The sequence below is a fragment of the Pristiophorus japonicus genome, unplaced genomic scaffold (genome assembly GCF_044704955.1).
Source record: "Pristiophorus japonicus isolate sPriJap1 unplaced genomic scaffold, sPriJap1.hap1 HAP1_SCAFFOLD_599, whole genome shotgun sequence".
Taxonomy (NCBI): Eukaryota; Metazoa; Chordata; class Chondrichthyes; family Pristiophoridae; genus Pristiophorus; species Pristiophorus japonicus.
Genome location: NW_027254508.1, coordinates 164,702 through 182,733, shown reverse-complemented (window position 1 = coordinate 182,733; position 18,032 = coordinate 164,702). Strand labels below are relative to the sequence as shown.

Sequence of the window (18,032 nt, the reverse complement as noted above, 5' to 3'; positions counted from 1 at the left end):
ACTTGGTGCGAGTTAGGACACGGGGCAGTGAGCACAGGGGGTGTTGGGTGAGCGGGACTGGGTGCGAGTTAGGACACGGGGCAGTGAGCACAAGGGGTGTTGGGTGAGCAGGACGGTGTGAGTTAGGACACAGGGCAGTGAGCACAGCGGGTGATGGGTGAGCGGGACTCAGTGCGAGTTACGACACGGGGCAGTGAGCACAGCGGGTGATGGGTGAGCGGGACTTGGTGCGAGTTAGGACACTGGTCAGCGAGCACAGGGGGTGATGGGTGAGCGGGACTGGGTGCGAGTTAGGACACGGGGCAGCCGAGTTTTGGATCACCTCCAGTTTACGTCGGGTAGAACGTGGGAGGCCAGTCAGGAGATATAGGGAGTTAGTTCGCAGATCAGCCACAATCTCATTGAACATAAGAACATAAGAATTAGGAACAGGAGTAGGCCATCTAGCCCCTCGAGCCTGCTCCGCCATTCAACAAGATCATGGCTGATCTGGCCGTGGACTCAGCTCCACTTACCCGCCCGCTCCCCGTAACCCTTAATTCTCTTATTGGTTAAAAATCTATCTATCTGTGACTTGAATACATTCAATGAGCTAGCCTCAACTGCTTCCTTGGGCAGAGAATTCCACAGATTCACAACCCTCTGGGAGAAGAAATTCCTTCTCAACTTGGTTTTAAATTGGCTCCCCCGTATTTTGAGGCTGTGCCCCCTAGTTCTAGTCTCCCCGACCAGTGGAAACAACCTCTCTGCCTCTATCTTGTCTGTCCCTTTCATTATTTTAAATGTTTCTATAAGATCACCCCTCATCCTTCTGAACTCCCAACGAGTAAAGACCCAGTCTACTCCATCTATCATCCTAAGGTAACCCCCTCATCTCCGGAATCAGCCGAGTGAATCGTCTCTGTACCCCCTCCAAAGCTAGTATATCCTTCCTTAAGTAAGGTGACCAAAACTGCACGCAGTACTCCAGGTGCGGCCTCACCAATACCCTGTACAGTTGCAGCAGGACCTCCCTGCTTTTGTACTCCATCCCTCTCGCAATGAAGGCCAACATTCCATTCGCCTTCCCGATTACCTGCTGCACCTGCAAACTAACTTTTTGGGATTCGTGCACAAGGACCCCCAGGTCCCTCTGCACCGCAGCATGTTGTAATTTCTCCCCATTCAAATAATATTCCCTTTTACTGTTTTTTTTCTCAAGGTGGATGACCTCACACTTTCCGACATTGTATTCCATCTGCCAAACCTTAGCCCATTCGCTTAACCTATCTAAATCTCTTTGCAGCCTCTCTGTGTCCTCTACACAACCCGCTTTCCCACTAATCTTTGTGTCATCTGCAAATTTTGTTACACTACACTCTGTCCCCTCTTCCAGCTCATCTATGTATATTGTAAACAGTTGTGGTCCCAGCACCGATCCCTGTGGCACACCACTAACCACCAATTTCCAACCGGAAAAGGACCCATTTATCCCGACTCTCTGCTTTCTGTTAGCCAGCCAATTCTCTATCCATGCTAATACATTTCCTCTGACTCCGCATACCTTTATCTTCTGCAGTAACCTTTTGTGTGGCACCTTATCGAATGCCTTTTGGAAATCTAAATACACCACATCGATCGGTACATTGAATGGCGGAACAGGCTCAAGGGGCTGGATGGCCTACTCCTGTTCCTATGACCTGTACACGGTGCATGCAGTCACTGCCCTTGGAACCAATCTGTGAGAAGCCAATCCTTTAAATACATTGAGTATGAGTTAATATTCAGCTCCCACTGTTATGTCTGTAATAACGCAATAGACTGAATACTGTAAACTAACACAGGTACAAACCTGGCTCTGCTTTATTAGGGCTCAAAGTGATTATATTACATGCTGGCTGGCCTTTTATACCTGGGCCACACACGTGCGCACAGCCCAATGACCTCCGACAGTAACGCCACCTGGTGGCTAGTAAACCCAAACATACATACATGACACCCACTTTGTCTTCTCCGATACAAGAGTTCTCCCCCGCTCCCCCCATTATCTCACTAAGGCTACCTGCAGGGCGGTGGGTCACACCCTCTGCCAGCCCTTTCCCGAATAAGACCAGATTGAAGTCACAGCCTCTCTGCAGCTCAGTGATGCCAGACAGTTACATTCTCCTGGCCCACTCCATCATACATTCTCAGTCTATCTGCGTTATACAAATGACCTGCTGAAGCATATTTCACACACCACTCGAACCCCTCGATTGCATTAGATTCCAGCCAGTAAAGAAAGAAAACAGAAAGCCTTGCATGTTTGATAGCACATTTCACAAGCTCAGGAAAACCGGTGAAGTACTTTGTAAACCCCTCCCGAACCCCTCGATTAGATTCCAGTCTGTAACTCACTCCCGGGTATCTGTTATTCTATATATAAACCACCAGAACCCCTCAATTAGATTCCAGTCTGTAACTCACTCCCGGGTATCTGTTATTCTCTGTATAAACCACCAGAACCCCTCGATTAGATTCCAGACTGTAACTCACTCCCATGTGTCAGTTATTCTATATATAAACCCCCCGAACCCCTCGATTAGATTCCAGTCTGTAACTCACTCCCGGGTATCTGTTATTGTATATATAAACCCCCGAACCCCTTGATTAGATTCCAGTCTGTAACTCACTCCCGGGTATCTGTTATTCTATATATAAACCCCCGAACCACTTGATTAGATTCCAGTCTGTAACTCACTCCAGGGTATCTGTTATTCTATATATAAACCACCAGAACCCCTCAATTAGATTCCAGCCTGTAACTCACTCCCGGGTATCTGTTATTCTCTGTATAAACCACCAGAACCCCTCGATTAGATTCCAGCCTGTAACTCACTCCCGAGTATCTGTTATTCTATATATAAACCCCCGAACCCCTTGATTAGATTCCAGTCTGTAACTCACTCCTGGGTATCTGTTATTCTCTGTATAAACCACCAGAACCCCTCGATTAGATTCCAGCCTGTAACTCACTCCCGAGTATCTGTTATTCTATATATAAACCCCCGAACCCCTTGATTAGATTCCAATCTGTAACTCACTCCCGGGTATCTGTTATTCTATATATAAACCCCCCGAACCCCTCGATTAGATTCCAGCCTGTAACTCACTCCCGCGTATCTGTTATTCTATATATAAACCCCCGAACCCCTCGATTAGATTCCAGCCTGTAACTCACTCCCGCGTATCTGTTATTCTATATATAAACCCCCCGAACCCCTCGATTAGATTCCAGCCTGTAACTCACTCCCGGGGTATCTGTTATTCTATATATAAACCCCCGAACCCCTCGATTAGATTCCAGCCTGTAACTCACTCCCGGGTATCTGTTGTTCTATATATAAACCCCCCCCCAACCCCTCGATTAGATTCCAGTCTGTAACTCACTCCTGGGTATCTGTTGTTCTATATATAAACCACCCGAACCCCTCGATTAGATTCCAGCCTGTAACTCACTCCCGGGTATCTGTTATTCTATATATAAACCCCCCCCCGAACCCCTCGATTAGATTCCAGTCTGTAACTCACTCCCGGGTATCTGTTATTCTATATATAAAACCCCCCGAACACCCCGATTAGTTTCCAGCCTGTAACTCACTCCCGGGTATCTGTTATTCGATATATAAACCCCCCGAACCTCTCGATTAGATTCAAGCCTGTAACTCACTCCCCGGTATCTGTTATTCTATATATAAACCCCCCGAACCCCTCGATTAGATTCCAGCCTGTAACTCATTCCCGGGTATCTGTTATTCTATATATAAACCACCCGAACCCCTCGATTAGATTCCAGTCTGTAACTCACTCCCGGGTATCTGTTATTCTATATATAAACCCCCGAACCCCTCGATTAGATTCCAGTCTGTAACTCACTCCCGGGTATCTGTTATTGTATATATAAACCCCCGAACCCCTTGATTAGATTCCAGTCTGTAACTCACTCCCGGGTATCTGTTATTCTATATATAAACCCCCGAACCACTTGATTAGATTCCAGTCTGTAACTCACTCCAGGGTATCTGTTATTCTATATATAAACCACCAGAACCCCTCAATTAGATTCCAGCCTGTAACTCACTCCCGGGTATCTGTTATTCTCTGTATAAACCACCAGAACCCCTCGATTAGATTCCAGCCTGTAACTCACTCCCGAGTATCTGTTATTCTATATATAAACCCCCGAACCCCTTGATTAGATTCCAGTCTGTAACTCACTCCTGGGTATCTGTTATTCTCTGTATAAACCACCAGAACCCCTCGATTAGATTCCAGCCTGTAACTCACTCCCGAGTATCTGTTATTCTATATATAAACCCCCGAACCCCTTGATTAGATTCCAATCTGTAACTCACTCCCGGGTATCTGTTATTCTATATATAAACCCCCCGAACCCCTCGATTAGATTCCAGCCTGTAACTCACTCCCGCGTATCTGTTATTCTATATATAAACCCCCGAACCCCTCGATTAGATTCCAGCCTGTAACTCACTCCCGCGTATCTGTTATTCTATATATAAACCCCCCGAACCCCTCGATTAGATTCCAGCCTGTAACTCACTCCCGGGGTATCTGTTATTCTATATATAAACCCCCGAACCCCTCGATTAGATTCCAGCCTGTAACTCACTCCCGGGTATCTGTTGTTCTATATATAAACCCCCCCCCAACCCCTCGATTAGATTCCAGTCTGTAACTCACTCCTGGGTATCTGTTGTTCTATATATAAACCACCCGAACCCCTCGATTAGATTCCAGCCTGTAACTCACTCCCGGGTATCTGTTATTCTATATATAAACCCCCCCCCGAACCCCTCGATTAGATTCCAGTCTGTAACTCACTCCCGGGTATCTGTTATTCTATATATAAAACCCCCCGAACACCCCGATTAGTTTCCAGCCTGTAACTCACTCCCGGGTATCTGTTATTCGATATATAAACCCCCCGAACCTCTCGATTAGATTCAAGCCTGTAACTCACTCCCCGGTATCTGTTATTCTATATATAAACCCCCCGAACCCCTCGATTAGATTCCAGCCTGTAACTCATTCCCGGGTATCTGTTATTCTATATATAAACCACCCGAACCCCTCGATTAGATTCCAGTCTGTAACTCACTCCCGGGTATCTGTTATTCTATATATAAACCCCCGAACCCCTCGATTAGATTCCAGCCTGTAACTCACTCCCGGGTATCTGTTATTCTATATATAAACCACCTGAGCCCCTCGATTAGATTCCAGCCTGTAACTCACTCCCGGGTATCTGTTATTCTATATATAAACCACCTGAGCCCCTCGATTAGATTCCAGCCTGTAATTTACTCACTCCCGGGTATCTGTTATTCTATATATAAACCCCCCGAACCCCTCGATTAGATTCCAGCCTGTAACTCACTCCCGGGGTATCCGTTATTCTATATATAAACCCCCCGAACCCCTCGATTAGATTCCAGTCTGTAACTCACTCCCGGGTATCCGTTATTCTATATATAAACCTCCCCTCGAACCCCTCGATTAGATTCCAGCCTGTAACTCACTCCCGGGTATCCGTTATTCTATATATAAACCCCCCCTCGAACCCCTCGATTAGATTCCAGCCTGTAACTCACTCCCGGGTATCCGTTATTCTATATATAAACCCCCCCGAACCCCTCGATTAGATTCCAGCCTGTAACTCACTCCCGGGTATCCGTTATTCTATATATAAACCCCCCTGAACCCCTCGATTAGATTCCAGCCTGTAACTCACTCCCGGGGATCTGTTATTCTATATATAAACCCTCGAACCCCTTGATTAGATTCCAGTCTGTAACTCACTCCCGGGAATCTGTTATTCTATATATAAACCCCCCCGAACCCCTCGATTAGATTCCAGCCTGTAACTCACTCCCGGGAATCTGTTATTCTATATATAAACCCCCGAACCTCTCGATTAGATTCCAGCCTGTAACTCACTCCCGGGTATCTGTTATTCTATATATAAACCCCCAGAACCCCTCGATTAGATTCCAGCCTGTAACTCACTCCCGGGTATCCGTTATTCTATATATAAACCCCCCCTCGAACCCCTCGATTAGATTCCAGCCTGTAACTCACTCCCGGGTATCCGTTATTCTATATATAAACCCCCCCGAACCCCTCGATTAGATTCCAGCCTGTAACTCACTCCCGGGGATCTGTTATTCTATATATAAACCCTCGAACCCCTTGATTAGATTCCAGTCTGTAACTCACTCCCGGGAATCTGTTATTCTATATATAAACCCCCCCGAACCCCTCGATTAGATTCCAGCCTGTAACTCACTCCCGGGAATCTGTTATTCTATATATAAACCCCCCCGAACCCCTCGATTAGATTCCAGCCTGTAACTCACTCCCGGGGTATCTGTTATTCTATATATAAACCCCCCGAACCTCTCGATTAGATTCCAGCCTGTAACTCACTCCCGGGTATCTGTTATTCTATATATAAACCCCCCCGAACCCCTCGATTAGATTCCAGCCTGTAACTCACTCCCGGGTATCTGTTATTCTATATATAAACCCCCCCGAGCCCCTCGATTAGCTTCCCGCCTGTAACTCCATTATGTAAAGCTCATTCCCGTGTTGTCGTGACTAGTGTCGGGGTAGAGCTGGGTTTTGGAGAGGCTCTCCGTTAAATGCTGAGTATTGGGGGTTCACTTGTGGAATGTCTCTCCATAGGACGGAGGCTGCACCTGCCCAGGAGATGTGGCGAAAGCGTTTGGTGAGTTGATTTCTCGTGTCTAAACTTTGTGCGGATTCAGGAGTCCGGTGAGGGGCTAGGGCCCCCAACGAGCGACTTCACTGTGGGCACAGACCGACTCCCTCGAGCCTGGTTCTGCCTCGGCCTCCCGCTACAGGGCTGTCCAAAAAGGAAAATTTTTCTATCCCGCAGTGACTGGCGTGTCATCTACCAGTCTGTTTCTCCCCCCCCCCCACCTCAAAGAAGGTTTCCGTGGGTAAATGCTACTGGGCCGCACAGAGCCGGTGTCGCCATTGTCAGCCTGGTGCGCAGGCTCGGCTCACGTTCCTTCCCTGGTCTGTGCTGAGTTCGCTGAAAAGTGGGACTACAATAGACCTCAGTACCCCCGGGTTAGATAGGGGTGGAGGGGGGGGGGGGCAAGATCAGCCGTGTTTCCCTCTCTTGACCAGTACGCTGTGGCTCTGGCTGTGAAACGAAAGACTTGCATTTATATAGCGCCTTTCATGACCAATGGACGTCTCAAAGTGCTTTACAGCCAATGAGGTACTTTCGGAGTGCAGTCACTGTTGTAATGTGGGAAACGCCAATTTGCGCACAGCAAGCTCCCACACACAGCAATGTGATGACCCGGATAATCTGTTTTTTGTTACGTTGATTGAGGGATAAATATTGGCCCCAGGACACCGGGGATAACTCCCCCCCTGCTCTTCTTCCAAATAGGGGCCGTGGGATCTTTTACTTCCACCTGAGAGAGCAGACGGGGCCCTCGGTTTAACGTCTCATCCGAAAGACGGCCCCCTCCGACAGTGCGGCGCTCCCTCAGCACTGCACTGGGAGTGTCAGCCTGGATTTTTGTGCTCAGGTACCTGGGGTGGGACTTGAACCCACGACCTTCTGACCCAGAGGCGAGAGTGTGACCCGCTGAGCCACAGGCTGACACTGTGAGCATTGGGTGAGGGTCGGGACCAGGCGCGCTGCAGTGCCTCCCAGGCCCAAATATCCCACTGACACTCCGTGGACGCACACATGATGAATGGGACACCTGGGTGGGTGTGCAGGGTCCGTACAATCCGCACCCCAGCCAGGGGAGAGGAGGGGGTTAGCTGGCTGCTCTGCTTGTCGCTTAGCGCAGACCTGATACCCCCCCAGCCTTATTCCTCTTCTGGAGTCTGGCTGCAAAATGGAATTGCCCCGAGGCAGTCAAGGCTGCAACCCCCGCCGGAAGACGGGAGAGAGTGGTGACTTTCAACCACCTTCCTGTGTCTCTCTCTTCGATTCTCCCCCTCCCCTCGGATTTCGGTAAACTCACGACCAGCGATGCCGTTAAGCTGCGTGGTCGCCCAGCGTTCTGGAGGTCCCACTCACACCACTCACCGGCTTTATATTTGACCCTGAAATGAGCTCCCGGCCACATATCCACAGTATAACTAAGACCGCCTATTTCCACCTCCGTAACATCGGCCGTCTCCGCCCCCTGCCTCAGCTCATCCGCTGCTGAAACCCTCATCCATGTCTTTGTTACCTCCAGACGTGACTATTCCGACACACTCCTGGCCGGCCTCCCACGATCCAAAACTCGGCTGCACCCGTGTCCTAACTCGCACCCAGTCCCGCTCACCCATCACCCCCCTGTCCTAACTCGCACCCAGTCCCACTCACCCATCACCCCCTGTGCTCACCCATCACCCCCTGTCCTAACTCGCACCCAGTCCCGCTCACCCATCACCCCCTGTGCTCACTGCCCCGTGTCCTAACTCGCACCCAGTCCCACTCACCCATCACCCCCTGTGCTCACTGCCCGTGTCCTAACTCGCACCAAGTCCCACTCACCCATCACCCCCTGTGCTCACTGCCCCGTGTCCTAACTCACACCCAGTCCCACTCACCCATCACCCCCTGTGCTCACCCATCACCCCCTGTCCTAACTCGCACCCAGTCCCGCTCACCCATCACCCCCTGTGCTCACTGCCCCGTGTCCTAACTCGCACCCAGTCCCACTCACCCATCACCCCCTGTGCTCACTGCCCGTGTCCTAACTCGCACCAAGTCCCGCTCACCTATCACCCCCTGTGCTCACTGCCCGTGTCCTAACTCGCACCCAGTCCCACTCACCCATCACCCCCTGTGCTCGCTGCCCCATGTCCTAACTCGCACCGTGTCCCGCTCACCCGTCACCCCCTGTGCTCGCTGCCCCGTGTCCTAACTCGCACCGAGTCCCGCTCACCCATCACCCCCTGTGCTCACTGCCTCGTGTCCTAACTCGCACCGAGTCCCACTCACCCATCACCCCCTGTGCTCACTGCCCCGTGTCCTAACTCACACCCAGTCCCGCTCACCCATCACCCCCTGTGCTCACTGCCCTGTGTCCTAACTCACACCCAGTCCCGCTCACCCATCACCCCCTGTGCTCGCTGACCCGTGTCCTAACTCGCACCGAGTCCCGCTCACCCATCACCCCCTGTGCTCACTGCCCCCGTGTCCTAACTCGCACCCAGTCCCGCTCACCCATCACCCCCTGTGCTCACTGCCCTGTGTCCTAACTCGCACCCAGTGCCGCTCACCCATCACCCCCTGTGCTCACTGCCCCCGTGTCCTAACTCGCACCGAGTCCCGCTCACCCATCACCCCCTGTGCTCACTGCCCCCGTGTCCTAACTCGCACCGAGTCCCGCTCACCCATCACCCTCTGTGCTCACTGCCCCCGTGTCCTAACTCGCACCGAATCCCGCTCACCCATCACCCCCTGTCCTAACTCGCACCCAGTCCCGCTCACCCATCACCCCCCTGTCCTAACTCGCACCGAGTCCCGCTCACCCATCACCCCCTGTGCTCACTGCCCCGTGTCCTAACTCACACCCAGTCCCGCTCACCCATCACCCACTGTGCTCACTGCCCCGTGTCCTAACTCGCACCCAGTCCCACTCACCCATCACCCCCCTGTGCTCACTGCCCCGTGTCCTAACTCACACCCAGTCCCACTCACCCATCACCCCTGTGCTCACTGCCCCGTGTCCTAACGCACACCCAGTCCCGCTCACCCATCACCCCCTGTGCTCGCTGCCCCCGTGTCCTAACTCACACCAAGTCCCACTCACCCATCACCCCCTGTGCTCACTGACCCCGTGTCCTAACTTGCACCCAGTCCCGCTCACCCATCACCCCCTGTGCTCACTGCCCCCGTGTCCTAACTCGCACCGAGTCCCGCTCACCCATCACCCCCTGTGCTCACTGCCCCGTGTCCTAACTCACACCAAGTCCCACTCACCCATCACCCCCTGTGCTCACTGCCCCCGTGTCCTAACTCACACCGAGTCCTGCTCACCCATCACCCCCTGTCCTAACTCGCACCCAGTCCCACTCACCCATCACCCCCTGTGCTCACTGCCCCCGTGTCCTAACTCACACCGAGTCCCGCTCACCCATCACCCCCTGTCCTAACTCACACCGAGTCCCGCTCACCCATCACCCCCTGTCCTAACTCGCACCAAGTCCCGCTCACCCATCACCCCCAGTGCTCACTGCCCCGTGTCCTAACTCACACCCAGTCCCACTCACCCATCACCCCCTGTGCTCACTGCCCCCGTGTCCTAACTCGCACCCAGTCCCACTCACCCATCACCCCCCTGTGCTCACTGCCCCGTGTCCTAACTCACACCCAGTCCCACTCACCCATCACCCCCTGTGCTCACTGCCCCGTGTCCTAACTCACACCCAGTCCCACTCACCCATCACCCCCTGTGCTCGCTGACCCCGTGTCCTAACTTGCACCCAGTCCCACTCACCCATCACCCCCTGTGCTCGCTGCCCCGTGTCCTAACTCACACCCAGTCCCGCTCACCCATCACCCCCTGTGCTCGCTGCCCCCGTGTCCTAACTCACACCAAGTCCCACTCACCCATCACCCCCTGTGCTCACTGACCCCGTGTCCTAACTTGCACCCAGTCCCGCTCACCCATCACCCCCTGTGCTCGCTGCCCCCGTGTCCTAACTCACACCAAGTCCCACTCACCCATCACCCCCTGTGCTCACTGCCCCGTGTCCTAACTCACACCGAGTCCCACTCACCCATCACCCCCTGTGCTCGCTGCCCCCGTGTCCTAACTCGCACCGAGTCCCACTCACCCATCACCCCCTGTGCTCACTGCCTCGTGTCCTAACTCGCACCGAGTCCCACTCACCCATCACCCCCTGTGCTCACTGCCCCGTGTCCTAACTCACACCGAGTCCCGCTCACCCATCACCCCCTGTGCTCACTGCCCCGTGTCCTAACTCACACCCAGTCCCGCTCACCCATCACCCCCTGTGCTCACTGCCCCGTGTCCTAACTCACACCCAGTCCCGCTCACCCATCACCCCCTGTGCTCGCTGCCCCGTGTCCTAACTCGCACCGAGTCCCGCTCACCCATCACCCCCTGTGCTCACTGCCCCCGTGTCCTAACTCGCACCCAGTCCCGCTCACCCATCACCCCCTGTGCTCACTGCCCTGTGTCCTAACTCGCACCCAGTGCCGCTCACCCATCACCCCCTGTGCTCACTGACCCCGTGTCCTAACTTGCACCCAGTCCCGCTCACCCATCACCCCCTGTGCTCGCTGCCCCCGTGTCCTAACTCACACCAAGTCCCACTCACCCATCACCCCCTGTGCTCACTGCCTCGTGTCCTAACTCGCACCGAGTCCCACTCACCCATCACCCCCTGTGCTCACTGCCCCGTGTCCTAACTCACACCGAGTCCCGCTCACCCATCACCCCCTGTGCTCACTGCCCCGTGTCCTAACTCGCACCGAGTCCCGCTCACCCATCACCCCCTGTGCTCACTGCCCCATGTCCTAACTCGCACCAAGTCCCGCTCACCGAGTTGAGGGCCCTCCAGCAGCAGGTGATGTCTGTCTCGGTGTGTGTCCCTGGGAACAGTCCGTAGAGCACAGAGTCCTGTGTTACGGAGCTGCTCGGGATGAACCTCGACAGCAACCACTGCATCTCTTTCCAAACCTGTCTTGCGAAGGCGCAATCCTGAAGGAGGTGGGTGACAGACTCGTCCTCCCCACAGCCGACTCGGGGGCACCGTGCCGTGTTGATGAGACGTCGGCTGTGCATGAACGCTCTGACGGGTAAGGCCCTCCTCACCACCAAACAAGCTACATCTTGGTGCTTGTGTGACAGCTCTGGCGATGAGACGTTCTGCCAAACGAGTTCGACAGTCTGCTCAGGGAACCACCCGACAGGGTCCACCCTCTCCTTTCGTAGGGCGTCCTGGACCTTACGTGCTGACCACTGTTTTATGGCCTTGTGGTCAAAGGGGTTTTTTGTGAAAAACTTTTCCACGAAGGACAGGTGGACAGGCATGGTCCAGCTGGTGGGGGTGTTTCACGGCAGCGTGGCCAGACCCATCCTTCGCAACACCGGGGACAGGTAGAACCTCAGCACGTAGTGACACTTGGTGTTTGCGTACCGGGGGGTCTATGCACAGCTTGATGCAGCCGCACACAAAGGTGGCCATCAGGATGAGGGCCACGTTCGGAACATCCTTTCCTCCACTGTCCAGAGATTTGTACATGGTGTCTCTGCGGACACGGTCCATTTTGGAGCTCCAGACAAAGTGGAAGACGGCCCGGGTGACTGCCGCAGCACAGGAGCGAGAGATGGCCAGACCTGTGCCACGTGCAGCAACCCCGAGAGCACCTCACTCCTGGTGACCAGGTTCTTTCCTGCCATGGAGAGGAAGTGCAGCTTCCACCATCCCAGTTTTTGCTTCACTTTGGCGATACGCTCTTCCCAGTTTTTGGTCCGCTCCGGAACCATGTTCCCAACACCTTTCAGGTAATCTGGCTGAACGGTGAAGGGAATGGAGGCTCGGTCGGCCCAGTTGCCAAAGAGCATGACCTCGCTCCCGCTGCGATTGACCTTTGCTCCCGAGGCCAGTTCAAACGGGTCCCAGATTGCGAGCCGTCTGCGGACCGACTGCGGATCCGAGCAACAGACGGCCACGTCGCCCACGTACAGCCCCGACCTGCGGTGGTATCCTCACACGGGTCGGGCCGGCCCACCATACAACACTCCTGGAAGTGCTACATGGAAGCTTGAATGGGTCACGCACCCCGCACCCCCCCAAAAAAAAAGAGGTAACATTGCTGGCGATCGCGATTGGTCCTTTGTGCTGGCCTCTAACCCCTTCCTTCTCTTCCCCCGCCTCCCCCCCCCTCCCGCTCCCCATACCCCCATCAGGTGCCGGCGCGGATTTTGTGATGCTGGGCGGGATGTTCGCGGGACACTCCCAGTGCGGAGGGGAGACCATTGAGAAGAACGGCAAGAAGTACAAACTGTTCTACGGGATGAGCTCGGAGACGGCCATGAAGAAACACACCGGGGGAGTGGCGGACTACAGGTAACCCTTCCGCGCACAGCGCAGCCTCAGTCGCGACCCCCCCCTCGCTGGGGGCTGGGGGGGGGGGGGGGGCTGTGCGGGCGAGGGGCTGCACAGACTCGGTCACAGAGGCAAGACCCGACCCTCGGGGGAGAGAGAGAGCATGAATCAAAGCTGAAAGACTTGCATTTATATAGCGCCTGTCACGACCACCGCACGGCTCAGAGAACTTTACAGCCAACGAAGTACTTTTTGGAGTGCAGTCGCTGTTGTAATGTGTGGGAAACGCCAATTTGCGCACAGCAAGCTCCCACACACAGCGATGTGATAATGACCCAGATCATCTGGTTTTTTGTTAGGTTGATTGAGGGATAAATATTGGCCCCAGGACCCCAGGGATAACTCCCCCCTGCTCTTCTTCCAAATAGTGGCCCATGGGATCTTTTACATCCTACCCGAGAGAGCAGGCTGGGCCCTCGGTTTAATATCAGCCTGGATTTTTCCTGCACAAGTTCCTGGAGTGGGACTTGAACCCACAACCTTCTCACTCCGAGGCTGCTGCCCACTGAGCCCCGGCTGAATGTGAATCTAGGAACAGCAGAAGTAGCCACCTCGCAGTCACAAATACACAGGACACAATCCCCTCCCCCAGCTTTCCCTCCGACGGGGATCACCTCCCTACCTCGCACTTAAGAAATTGGAGCAGGAGTAGGACATGTGTTAAAATCGGGGCCGTGATCTCAACACAGTGAGGATGTAGGGAGAATGAAGAGGTGTGAGGATCAGGAGCTGAGAACGAGGAGATCATTCAGAGGGGCAATGGCCATGTTTGGATCGCGAGAGTAGAGAGAGGTGAAAGGTCGAGACAACAACTGTGTATTTATATAGCACCTTTAACATAATGAAACGTCCCAAGCTGCTTCACAGGAGTATTATGAGATAAATTAATTTGACACTGAGCCACGTACTTAGAAGTTAGCGCAGGTGACCAAAAGCTTGGTCAAAGAGGTCGGTTTTAAGGAATGTCTTGAAGGAGGAGAGAGAGGTAGAGAGGCGGAGAGGTTTAGGGAGGGAGTTCCAGAGCTTGGGGCCCAGGCAACAGAAGGCACGGCCACCGATGGTGGAGCGATTATAATCAGGGATGGTCAGGGGGGCAGGATTAGAGGAGCGCAGACATCTCGGGGGGGTTGTGGGGCTGGAGGAGATTACAGAGATAGGGAGGGGGCGAGGGCCTTGGAGGGATTTGTAAACAAGGATGAGAATTTTGAAATTGAGGCGTTGCCGGGAGCCAATGTCGGTCAGCGAGCACAGGGGGTGATGGGTGAGTGGGACTCGGTGCGAGTTAGGACACGGGGCAGCGAGCACAGGGGGTGATGGGTGAGCGGGACTCGGTGCGAGTTAGGATACAGGGCAGTGAGCACAGGGGGGTGATGGGTGAGCGGGACTTGGTGTGAGTTAGGACACAGGGCAGCGAGCACAGGGGGTGATGGGTGAGCGGGACTGGGTGTGAGTTAGGACACGGGGCAGTGAGCACAGGGGGTGATGGGTGAGCGGGACTGGGTGCGAGTTAGGATACGGGGCAGTGAGCACAGGGGGTGATGGGTGAGCGGGACTTGGTGTGAGTTAGGACACAGGGCAGCGAGCACAGGGGGTGATGGGTGAGCGGGACTGGGTGTGAGTTAGGACACGGGGCAGTGAGCACAGGGGGTGATGGGTGAGCGGGACTGGGTGCGAGTTAGGACACGGGGAAGTGAGCACAGGGGGTGATGGGTGAGTGGGACTGGGTGCGAGTTAGGACACGGGGCAGTGAGCACAGGGGGTGATGGGTGAGTGGGACTGGGTGCGAGTTAGGACACGGGGCAGCGAGCACAGGGGGTGATGGGTGAGCGGGACTGGGTGCGAGTTAGGACACGGGGCAGCGAACACAGGGGGTGATGGGTGAGCGGGACTCGGTGCGAGTTAGGACACGGGGGCAGCGAGCACAGGGGATGATGGGTGAGCGAGACTCGGTGCGAGTTAGGACACGGGGCAGTGAGCACAGGGGGTGATGGGTGAGCGGGACTCGGTGCGAGTTAGGACACGGGGCAGCGAACACAGGGGGTGATGGGTGAGCAGGACTTGGTGCGAGTTAGGACACGGGGCAGCGAGCACAGGGGGTGATGGGTGAGCGGGACTTGGTGCGAGTTAGGACACGGGGCAGTGAGCACAGGGGGTGATGGGTGAGCGGGACTTGGTGCAAGTTAGCACACGGGGCAGTGAGCACAGGGGGTGATGGGTGAGTGGGACTTGGTGCGAGTTAGGACACGGGGCAGTGAGCACAGGGGGTGATGGGTGAGTGGGACTCGGTGCGAGTTAGGACACGGGGCAGTGAGCACAGGGGGTGATGGGTGAGCGGGACTTGGTGCAAGTTAGCACACGGGGCAGTGAGCACAGGGGGTGATGGGTGAGTGGGACTTGGTGCGAGTTAGGACACGGGGCAGTGAGCACAGGGGGTGATGGGTGAGTGGGACTTGGTGCGAGTTAGGACACGGGGCAGTGAGCACAGGGGGTGATGGGTGAGTGGGACTTGGTGCGAGTTAGGACACGGGGCAGTGAGCACAGGAGGTGATGGGTGAGCGGGACTGGGTGTGAGTTAGGACACGGGGCAGTGAGCACAGGAGGTGATGGGTGAGCGGGACTCGGTGTGAGTTAGGACACGGGTCAGTGAGCACAGGGGGTGATGGGTGAGTGGGACTTGGTGTGAGTTAGGACACGGGGCAGTGAGCACAGGGGGTGATGGGTGAGTGGGACTCGGTGCGAGTTAGGACACTGGGCAGTGAGCACAGGGGGTGATGGGTGAGCGGGACTGGGTGCGAGTTAGGACACGGGGCAGTGAGCACAGGGGGTGATGGGTGAGCGGGACTTGGTGCGAGTTAGGACACGGGGCAGTGAGCACAGGGAGTGATGGGTGAGCGGGACTCGGTGTGAGTTAGGACACGGGTCAGTGAGCACAGGGGGTGATGGGTGAGTGGGACTTGGTGTGAGTTAGGACACGGGGCAGTGAGCACAGGGGGTGATGGGTGAGTGGGACTCGGTGTGAGTTAGGACACGGGGCAGTGAGCACAGGGGGTGATGGGTGAGTGGGACTCGGTGCGAGTTAGGACACGGGGCAGCCGAGTTTTGGATCACCTCTAGTTTCCGTCGGGTAGAACGTGGGAGGCAGGCCAGGAGTGCGTTGGAATAGTCAAGTCTAGCGGTAATAAAGGCATGGATGAGGGCTTCAACAGCGGATGAGCTGAGGCAGGGGGCAGAGACGAGCGATGTTACGGAGGTGGAAATAGGCGGTCTTCGTGATGGCGCTGTCGAAAGTTCATTTCAGGGTAAAATATGACAGCGAGATTGCGAAGAGTGTGGTTCAGCCTCAGACAGGAGTTGCCCATATTTCCTGCTACTCCATGTTTGACTCCCTCCAATCAGGTTTCCACCCCACCCACATCGCTGAAGCAGCCCTGATCAAAGTTACCAATCCTACGTGACCGTGGTAAACTACCCCTCCTCGGGCTGTCTGCGGCCTTTGACACGGTTGACCGCTCCATCGACCTCCAACCCCTCACCTCTGTCAGATACCTGAGTGGGACCGGCCAGCAATGGTGTCTCTTCCCATCCCTGCACTCTTACTTTGGAGGTTTTACATTGATCTATCCTCAGTGCCCTCACCTTCCTCGCGTACGTATGGCTCCTCAGGCCTACATGATCTGAAGAGATGGGAGTCAGCTTGCACAAGGGCACAGACGACACATTTGCCATCTTCTCTCGACCCCTCCACTGTCTCTCTGCCATCACACCGCTTGTCGGACATCCAGTCTCAGATAGTTGGCCTTTTTGTCCAGTTGCACATTGGGAAGACCAAAGCTATTGTCTTCGGTTCAACCCCCCATCAACCACACCATCTCCCTCCCTTGCCGCTGTCTGAGGCTGGACCAGACTGTACACCCCCGAGCCAAGTTCCAACCCTTCATCCTCCCCATCATCGCTTACTTCCACCTCCGGAATATTGCCCACCTCAGCTCATCCGCTGCTGAAACCCTCACCCCTGCCTTTGTTGACTATTCCAACGCTCTCCAGGCCGGCCTCTCCCCCGCTGCCCTCAATCAACTTGAGCTCGTCCAAAACTCGTGTCCGAACTCACACCAAGTTCCGTTTACACATCACCCCCTGTGCTCGCTGACCGACACTGGCTCCCGCTCCAGCAACACCTTGATTTTAAAGTTCTCACCCTTGTGTTCAAATCCCTCCATGGCCCTCGCCCCTCCCTATCTCTGTAACCTCCTACAACCCGCAGAGATCTCTATGTTGCTTTGACTTTGGCCTCTTGAACATCAGAAACAGGAGCAGGAGTCGGCCATTCGGCCCCTCGAGCCTGCTCCGCCATTCAATAAGACCATGGCTGATCCGATCATGGACTCAGCTCCACTTCCCGCCCCTTCCCTTTGCTCCACCATTGGCGGCCGTGCCTTCAGCTGCCGAGGCCGTAAGCTCTGGAAATCCCTCGCTAAACCTCTCTCCTCCTTTTGAGACACTCCATAAAACCCAACTATCTTGACCCAAGCTTCTCATCAACCTCTCTTAATAGCTCCCTCTTTGTTTTGACTTCCATTATTGTCTGACGTCGCTCCTCTGAAATGCCTTGAGATGTTTCACGTTAAAAGGCTCTATGTAAATGTGAGATGAAATAGTAAATGCTGCAAAGAGGCAGCAGGTTATTGAAACGTGTAAGATTCTGAGGGGGGCTCGACAAGGTGGATGCAGAGAGGGTGTTTCCACTGATGGGGGAGACGAGAACTAGGGGGCATGGTCTTAGAATAAGGGGCCGCCCATTTAAAACTGAGATGAGGAGAAATTTCTTCTCTCAGAGGGTTGTAAATCTGTGGAATTCTCTGCCCCAG

At 54.6% G+C, this 18,032-nt stretch overlaps 1 protein-coding gene across 1 annotated transcript in view; it reads left to right on the top strand.

Annotated features, from left to right (window-relative positions):
* The window catches only part of LOC139255398 (GMP reductase 2), a 77,111-nt gene that overhangs the window by 48,432 nt on the left and 10,647 nt on the right, over positions 1 to 18,032 (top strand). The window contains exons 7-8 of the mRNA XM_070873912.1: positions 6,724 to 6,766; positions 12,969 to 13,128. Coding sequence (XP_070730013.1) covers positions 6,724 to 6,766; positions 12,969 to 13,128 — 203 coding nt within the window. The remainder of the gene's footprint in view (positions 1 to 6,723; positions 6,767 to 12,968; positions 13,129 to 18,032) is intronic.